The sequence below is a fragment of the Engraulis encrasicolus genome, chromosome 11, assembly GCF_034702125.1.
Source record: "Engraulis encrasicolus isolate BLACKSEA-1 chromosome 11, IST_EnEncr_1.0, whole genome shotgun sequence".
Taxonomy (NCBI): domain Eukaryota; kingdom Metazoa; phylum Chordata; class Actinopteri; order Clupeiformes; family Engraulidae; genus Engraulis; species Engraulis encrasicolus.
Window position 1 is genome coordinate 47,666,736 of NC_085867.1, and position 10,000 is coordinate 47,676,735.

Sequence of the window (10,000 nt, forward strand, 5' to 3'; positions counted from 1 at the left end):
AGGAGTTTCTGCGCGCTGTGCTCGGTGCTGCACGGGAGCCTGCGGCGCTGCGCCACCTGCCACCTGCTCTGGTCCACGGCCTTCCAGCGGCCGCTGCTGATGCGGCTGCGGGTGCGAGACCTGCGCCAGTACCTGTCGCTCCGCAACATCCCTACAGACACCTGCAGGGAGAAGCAGGACCTGGTGGACCTGGTGCTGTGCTCCGTCACACTGGGGCCGCGGCCGCGCATCGGGGAGGAGGAGGAGGAGGACGAGGACGAGGAGGAGGTGGGAGAGAGAGAGACATTGCTTTTACACTTACACTGTGTCTTAACTGCAAGCGGCAGGACTAAAAGAGACAGAATAGACTCCGTAGACTCTATCTTTATTCATTATAGAAATGAGTAGAATGGGCCCCGGCCACGCATCGGGGAGGAGGTGGAGGAGGAGGTGGAGGAGGTGGGAGAGGGAGACACTTTCTTACACTGTATCTCAACTGCACGCAGCATGACTGAAAGCAACAGAATAGACTCAGTCCGTAGACTCTCTACCTTTACTCATTACAGAAATGAATAGAATAGGCCCTGCCGTGTCCAACCGGTGGGGCACTCGCCTGCGGTGTGGCTGGCCTGGGTTCGGTTCTCTGCCCAGGTCCTTTGCCGACCCTTCCCCGTCTCTCTCCCAATTCGCTTTCTGTCCACCTTTCACACTGCCCTATCAAACAGAGTTGAAAAAGACCAAAAAAAATCTTTAAAAAAAAGAAATGAATAGAATAGAATGGAATAGAATAGAAATTGACAGCCCATCAAAATAACTTTGTAAGAAGTCGCAGTCTAACAGAAAAGAATGGAATGGAACAGATTTTGTTGTTTTCAGTCAGTCGCATCACTTGCAGTTAGTTCATGGTGAATTACTTCTGCTACCTGTCTCCCAGTCTGGTCCATGGCTAACACTGCATCCTAACTGCCAGAGACATGACTGAGTGCAACAGGATCTGTATTTTTGTCACCATGTCACATTTTTGTTACCTTTAAAAATCATATTGTGTCTGCATTTTCTAGCTGATGGATTCCTGATGAGCATATAGCAAGCACAGTCAGCCCGATTCTGGCTGAATGTCGGCTGAGCGTCAGCTCGGCTGGAACACTGGTTATCATGACTGGGCCAACACTTCTAAGAACACTGGGCCAACAATGAAATTAACTGTCAGTTCATGCAGGAAGAGAGCCAACACTTGGCCAGCACTGAAAATAACTGACGGCATAAGGAAACTGGGCCATTATGGGGCCGAGGACCAAGCCAAAATTGGGCCAACTGTCAGACACTCACGAAAAAAAAGCGGGCCAACAGTGAGCCAGATAAAATTTGCTATCAGAATACATAGTGTAACAAAAGGCCAATTTACAGATTCAATGCCGATACAAATGATTGGGTCTAACAGAATGGTCGCACAGTCGCTTGCTGCTAAGACACAGCGTATCCCCCAGATTGTCATACTGTATTGCATATTCCGTCATGTCCAGATGGGTTGACAGGTCTACTGTATTTCCGATTCCTTTGTATGTCTAGTACGGTAGTAAATCAAAGGTGTAGAAAGTAATAAATAAGGTACAGCTAGGGCCGTAACTAGACATGTTCAAATACCGAGGTCAAATACTGCGTGCTGTAGGCTACTGCATACTGTACATTTACAATGCTTCAAACACTACACTACACTAAAACTTTCGTTTTCATTGATCACTGCCTTGAGGATAAATAGGGGTGGCGTATACATATTGACATTATTACAGTTTTTCTCGATTGCTTCCACACAATTTCTGGTACTTCACACACAATGCCCGGAGCATCTCAACCATTTCCCAACTCCACTAACCAATGTCACTGAACACTAAACACAATTCCTTCTGTACACTCATATTTCAGTTTTAAAAAACACTCTTTTCAAACCACTACACACAATTTTCTGGATTACACACACTTTTCATGAAGGAAATCCCTGGTTGTCACATTGAACACACTGTCATTCAAAATACTAAAATCAACCGCCATACTATGTTCACTTCCTCATCACATGGGCAGACTCTCTTCATACCGGTTTACAATCTGAAATCATCACCCCATAAGGACACACATTGCATGTGATATTGATGAAAACATGAATGGATGCAGTGAGAAAACACATTTGTTTAGTTTTTGAAATCCAAAATATGTTATACAGGAGATCACTTTCATGTGGTTATCCAATATTTTACAATAAATTAGTGCAATTTTTTGAATGTCGGAAAAATATGTAAAATATTACACATCTGTAAGTCTAAAAACAATATTTCAGTATTTTACTACAGAAAAATAGGCTACCCTCTTTAGTAAGTAGACCACTGAAGAAAATAAGTTTCTACTGTGTGTCAAGTTGAGTATAGAGTTTTACCTTGTGCATACTAGTGTTCAATGGTTCACATAAGACTGTATTATAGTTTTTCTCGATTGCTTACACTCATTTTTCGGAATCATTCTCGAATTCTCAAAACTCTACACACAAATCTCCAAACCTCACACTCAACGGGCAAAACCCCTCACTACCTCTGAAAAATGCACATCTTGTCTCAAAACAGTGTACTCTCTTCTCAAAAGGTAATTTTGTTCTCAAATGACACACACAAGCAGTCATTTTAATACAGTCTTATGTGAACCATTGAACACTAATATGCACAAGGTAAAACTCTATACTCAACTTGAAACACAGTAGAAACTTATTTTCTTCAGTGTTTTTCTGTAGTAAAATACTGAAATATTGTTTTTAGACTCGGAGTACACAGATGTGTATATATTTTACACATTTTTCTGACATTTAAAAAAAATTGCACTAATTTATTGTAAAATATTGGGTAACCACATGAAAGTGATGTCTTGTTATATAACATATTTTTGAGTTAAAAAACGAAACAAATGTGTTTTCTCCTTGCATCCACTCATTTTTCATGAATATGACATGCAATGTGTGTCCTTATGGGGTGATGATTTACTGTAAGATTGTAAACCGGTATGAAGAGAGTTTGCCGATGTGATGAGGAAGTGAACTTAGTATGGCAGTTGATTTTAGTATTTTGAATGACAGTGTGTTCAATGCGACAACCAGGGTTTTTCTTCATGAAAATTGTGTGTAATCCAGAGAATTGTGTGTAGTGGTTTGAAAAGAGTGTGTTTTAAAACTGAAATGTGAGTGTAAAGAAGGAATTGTGTTTAGTGTTCAGTGACATTGGTTAGGGGAGTTGAGAAATGGGTGAGATGTTCCGAGAATTGTGTGTGAAATACCAGAAATTGTGTGCAAGCATTCGAGAAAAACTGTAAAATGATTGCTTGTGTGTATCATTTGAGAACAAAATGACCTTTTTAGAAGAGAGTACATTGTTTTGAGACAAGAAGAGGTAGTGAAGAGTTTTGCCCGTTGTGTGTGAGGTTTGGAGATTTGTGTCTAGAGTTTTGGGAATTTGAGAACTTATTCCGAAAATTGTGTGTAAGCGATCGAGAAAAATGTTGATCAAATATCGATTTTCATCATAGATACATTTTACATTACTGAAAAAATACATAGGACATGACCTCTGTGTCTTCAATGGTAGTTACGGCCATGGGTACAGCGTAATAACTGGTGTGCAAAATATGTAAGCTCTTTTCCTATCGCTGTAATTACATCAATAAGAGCACTTCTGCTTCTGCTTCATATTCTTTTAGAATAATTTGATAATATCATGGAATTATGGAGTAATGTGTTCTGCTTCATATTCTTTTAGAATAATTTGATAATATCGTGGAATTGTGGAGTAATGTGTTCTGCTTCATATTCTTTTAGAATAATTTGATAATATCATGGAATTATGGAGTAATGTGTTCTGCTTCATATTCTTTTAGAATAATTTGATAATATCGTGGAATTGTGGAGTAATATATTCTGCTTCATATTCTCTTAGAATTATTTCATAATATCATGGAATTGTGGAGTATTATATGTTCTGCTGCTGATTCTGGGTTCAAGGTGGCGGAGGAGAAGAGGGAGAAGGAGGAGAGGAAGGCGGGAGATGGACAGGAACACAGAGAAGAACACAGGGACGAAGAGAAGAATACAAGAAGACAAGAGGAGGAGGTGGAGAAAAAGATGAGGCAAAGGCGACAGCAGGAGGAGGAGAAGAAGAAGAAGGGGACGTGTGCATCAGGGAAGGAGGGACAGGGGGTGACGGAAGAGGAGGAGGAGGCGGTGAAGGAGGAGGAGGAGGAGAGGCGAGAGGAGGAGGAGAGGCAAGAGGAGGAAGAGGATGGAGACGGGAGCAGGGTGCTCCTCACCCCTCCTCAGGACTCCTCCTCCACGGCGTCTTCGTCGGCGTCGCACCACTCGGCTCTGTCCATCAACGCCGTGACCACCAGCTCTCAGGACGACACCACACTCAGCCCCAGCGACAGCTCTGGCACCAGTAGTACACAGGTACACACACACACACACACACACACACACACACACACACACACACACACACACACACACACACACACACACACACACATACACACAAACACACACACACACACACACACACACACACGAACACACACACAAACACATGCATGCACACACACACACACACACACACACACACACACACACACACACACACACACACACACACACACACACACACACACACACACACACACACACACAAACACACAAACACACACGTTATCGCCATCATCATCATCATCACTATCAACACCTCTCAATATGACACGACCGGACACTCAGCCTCAGCGACAGCTCTGGCACTAGTAGTACACAGGTACACACACACACACACACACACACACACACACACACACACACACACACACACACACACACACACACACACACACACACACACACACACACACCATCATCATCATCATCACCACCACCACTACCTCTCCGGATGATACACAAGGCCTTGGTGACATCTTTGGAACTAGTAGTACACATCATGTATGGATCAATGAAATGGATTGAGTAATTAAACAGAAGTTAAACAATATTTTTAAAGTTTATATAGTATGTAAAGGCCTATTAGTATGTAAATAATCCAAATGTCCACACAAGGATTCCTCAAAGGATTATTACATTATAAAAGATTCAGAGGGAACACAAACAGATACAGCTTACTTCTTGTAGCTTAACTTTCTAACTGCCAGTTATTGACATGCGCACTGGCTGTACTCGCGCACTGGCCATAACCTCTTAAAGGTACAGAACACCATTACTGTTTACTATTATAATCACATTATGACATCTCCCCTTTTAAGATTTAAAATTCCCTTATAGGTAAACAACATATTATATCACATCCCCCCCTTTTAAGTGTAGATCATCTCATGTAAGTAAGGCACAACAATATTTCTAACATACTCACAATAGTGTATTCATAACAACACAGTATTACTAAACATTCTTAATATGCATTCAAGAAGTGCAATCAAAGGATAGTACTTTTTTTTTGGTAGATCCCCACAGTCCATTCCCAACCTCTGAAAGAAAGAAAGGTGAGTAAACAAGGTAATATCAACATGGATTTCACAATGAACATTTTATTTTTTTAGTTCCTTCACAGGTTCAGTTTCTCAACAGGTTTGCTGAGTCTGCCAGACCGCGTGTAGAAAGGTCTGACTGGCCTGTCAGGTGGTACGACACCGCTGGTTGGCAAAGGGGTGTCGGTGGTTGGTGCTGGATCAGGCGGATGACTGGAACCGCCTGGCTGGCACTCGGGGATGACGCCGGGGACTGCTGCTGCTGCTGCTGCAGGGACGTGCTGAAGATGACGCCGATTGCGTCTCACTCTCTCACCGCGCTGCGTTGTGATGATGTAGGAGCGCGGCGTGATGCTCTCTCCGGTGATCACAGCAGGTGTTTGCCATGATTTCTGGTGGTCCAGCCGCACAAGGACGGGATCACCAGGTTGCAGTGATGGCAAGTGTCTCGCGCCGTGTCGCCGGTTGAAGTAGAAGGCTTGTTTTTGCTTCTCACTCGTGTCTTTGTCTCTGACTGCCACAAGGTCAGGCCATTGTGGCTGAAGATTCGCCTCCAGTGTTGGCAGGGTTGTTTTGATTTTGCGGCCCATCAGCAGCTCTGCTGGGCTCACACCGGTGGTGGTGCAAGGTGTGGACCGGTAACACATGAGGGCGAGTAGAGGATCTTTTTGGGCGAGTATCCTCTTTGCGATCTGAACTCCCCGCTCGGCATGTCCATTGCCTTGGGGATTGTAAGGGCTAGATGTGGTGTGTGTAAAGTCAAAGTCTTTAGCAAAGTCTTTGAACTCTTGGCAGGAAAACTGCGGACCGTTGTCGCTCACCACCTCGTCTACGATTCCGAATCTAGCGAAGACTGCCTTCAGCTTTGTGATGACTTGTGAAGCAGTTGTTGTTGTTAGGTGGAGGATTTCCAGGAATCTCGAGAAGTAGTCTGAAACAACAAGGTAAGTTTGTCTCTTGTACTCACACAGGTCGATGGCGATTCTCTTCCAGGGTCGGTCGGGTAGTGGAGTTGAGATCAGAGGCTCTTTGCGCTGTGAGGGTTTCAACTCAGGGCATACCTGGCATGACTGGACTTTCCGCGTGATTTCACCTGAGATGCCGGGCCACCATACAGCCGCCTGGGCGCGCTCTCTGCATTTGGTCAGTCCCTGGTGCCCATGGTGAATGCGGTCCAGTGTGTCCTCTCTCAGCGTGTCTGGAATCACCATTCGGCTGCCCCTGGTGACAATGCCATTGAATTCAGACAGTTCATTTTTGAATGGAAAGTACTCACGTACTGCTGTTGGTACATTCCCAATGTACTCTGGCCACCCTGCTCTGATGTACCGCAACACCAGCTGTAGATTGGGGTCGGCCGCTGTGGCTACTCTGATGGCCTCCAGCCTCGTTGGTGTAGCCGGCATGCGCTTTAGTTCCTCCTGAACTTTGGCCATGAGGGGTAAGGGAACTCGGCGGGCAGCGTGCACGGCGTATGGCTGAGCATTCTCCCTGAGCTGGATCTTGACTGGCTCAGTATTGAGAGTCCCATGCTCACCAAACGCCCCGTGCACCTCCTCAATGCGCACGCACCAGTTCACCAGTTGTGGTTGCTGTGTCTCTGCTGAGCAGGTTGTTTGCTGTCTGGCCTCGGATGACATACACTGGGAACGAGTAGGGCTTGCCTTTGTACTGGATGTTGGTGGTGAATTTCCCCAGACAGTCCAGCTGACCGCCAGGGCTGTACAGTGTGATGTTGGAGGTCTCTAGTTGTCTCTGGGGAACTAGCCTGCTGAATGTTTCCACTCCCATGACGTTTGTGTCGGCCCCAGTGTCGATTTTGAATTTAACTGGTGTAGCCCCAATTTTCAACTGCACAGTCCACAATTCATCGGATGTTTTCACGTTGGTCACCGCTCCCAGAAAGTACGGCGACTCCTCTGCCCCCTCGGTGACTTCCCTCACTGCTTTACTACGGCATTTTCTCTCCCAATGGCCCCTTTTCCCACAGTTATTACAGGTAGAGTTCTTAGCTGGGCAAGTATCGGGGTTGCCATGTCTCATTTTGCCACATCGGCCGCATTTCGGATCGTTTGTCTGTCCGTTTTCTTTTCGTGGGGGCTGCCATCTTTGATGTTTACCTTTCGTCGTCGCTTTCCCGCGCACTTCCTCCACTGCTACTCTGCCTTCGCCCTGCTGCTGGTGCACCTGCAATGCCACCTCCTCAGACTGGCGAACAGTTTGTACAGTGTCGGCAAGTGTTAGCTTCGACTCAAGCTGTAGCCTACGAGACAGTTCCTTGTCGAGTATCCCCACCACGATGCGATCTCTGATGTGCTCCTCTTTATGAACCCCAAAGTCACAGTATTCCGACATTTCGTACAGTGCTCTGATAAACATTTCAGCCTTCTCACCGGGCCGCTGCGACCGTTGGTAAAAGCAAGCGCGCTCGTGAATCACATTCCGTTTGGGGAAGAAGTACTCGTCGTATTTTCCTAATACTGTATCGTAGTCATCTTCTTCTCCCATCTCGTCGAAAGTGAATGACTTGAAAATGTTTTCAGCCTCAGAGCCCATATCAGCGAACTGACCTGTACATCTCCATCTTCTCTGAAGAGTTTTGTAGCCGTCCGATAACGTTGGAAACGCTGACGCCAATCTGCCCATTCATTCGGACGATCAAACTTAAAGTTCTCCGGTGGGTTAAACTTGGCCATTTTCCAATTGAAACGAGTAGTCCGTCACGACTTCTGACACCATGTAAATAATCCAAATGTCCACACAAGGATTCCTCAAAGGATTATTATATTATAAAAGATTCAGAGGGAACACAAACAGATACAGCTTACTTCTTGTAGCTTAACTTTCTAACTGCCAGTTATTGACATGCGCACTGGCTGTACTCGCGCACTGGCCATAACCTCTTAACACTAGAACTACCAGGATTTTTCTGCCTACCTAGAAGTACCAGAGAGGGGTCATTTGACCCGGTGGCTTTTACCTAATACACTAATCACTCATTTTGTTATGGTAATGAGGCTGTTAGGGGCCGTGTGTGGGTGAGGGGTGAGGGGGTCACATCTTACAGTGCTAACAGCCAAGACAAACAGGGACAGACAGCTTCTTCCCAAGGGCTGTCAGCCTCCAAAATCACCACAGGTAAATAGCAACTTGCATGAAGATATCAGCAGCAAAGACAGATAGCACAGTTTGGCGGACAGTGTGTTACAGTTTTTCTCCATTGGTTTGGCTCATTTCTTGAAACTGAGATGTCATTCTCAAAACATGGACAAATCCCAAAACTAATTTGCAGTTCCTCACAACAGAATGGCATTTACCATTGCTTTCATCAAATTTCAAATGCTTTTGTACATGTCTCAATCATTTAGTACATCCTTGCAAATGGCTATGTACAAGTATCCTACAGTTAACACAATCAGCTTACATTTAGTAGAATTTTCAAATGAATGTACCTTGCTGATCTATCCCAATTGGTTGATTCTCAGTGTAATGGTTGTCCTGATAACATGTCAGCACATTTTCTTCATATAAGTCATCAATGAACGTGTGAATGTCCCATGTGATCATGACGAATCATATGACTGCAACCAGATAATGGTTGAATTACAGTTTTTCTCGATTGGTTTGGCTCATTTCTTGAAACTGAGATGACATTCCTATAACCATTGGGTCATTTGGCCAAACATTCTTACACTTCTGCACAACAGTTCAGATAACTAGCAAAATGTCATATACCTCCCAAAACACCTCATTCTTGCATCAGCACTAAACCGTCTCACATATAAATAGTCAGTACCATCAAAATGGCATAGATCCTTCTCAATTGCTTTGACTCATTTGCATTCCTTCGGTCAAAATAAACTGGATGATTCAGCATAACTACATGGATCCTCATCACTCGCTCATATCACCCCAAAAACAGTTTACCCATGTGTCAAAACTAAATTTCTGCCCTACATATATCATCAGTACCCCCAAAATACATTGTCCCTTTGCCATTGTGTAAGCACTGCCAGTCAAAATGGTTAGGTGTTTTATCTACGTTCAGCTAACAGATTTCGACTATGTATAAAAATGAAAAAGTGAGTGAAACCATTGAAGTTTGACAACACAGATAATTTACCAAGGACATTTATCAGTAACTTTCTTTACTGTAAATTCATATACAGAAAGTAATGCCCATATATCACAGGTTTCTCATGGGTTTGGCTAATTTCTCAAAACAGAGATAACATTCTCAAAATAACATGGACAAATGCCAAAGCAACTAGCAATTGTTCAAAACAGAATGTCGTTTCAAAAAATGTCATGAAATTAGCCAAATAACAGAAACTGTAGTATACACGGTTGTAAAATTATTTTCTACTAACTAGTAAAGTTACAATACCATCTGACCTGTTGAACACTGTCATGAATTTACTATGTAATGAAATTCTTAAAATATGATGTCCTTGACTGTTTTGGGAATTGC

The 10,000-nt window shown here is 44.0% G+C and overlaps 1 protein-coding gene across 1 annotated transcript in view; it reads left to right on the forward strand.

The window, feature by feature from the left end:
- The window catches only part of rnf34b (ring finger protein 34b), a 44,685-nt gene that overhangs the window by 14,151 nt on the left and 20,534 nt on the right, over positions 1-10,000 (forward strand). Inside the window, exons 2-3 of the mRNA XM_063211396.1 lie at positions 1-267; positions 4,268-4,456. The exon at positions 1-267 is cut by the window's left edge and continues 21 nt beyond it. Of these exons, the coding sequence (XP_063067466.1) occupies positions 1-267; positions 4,268-4,456 (456 nt within the window). The remainder of the gene's footprint in view (positions 268-4,267; positions 4,457-10,000) is intronic.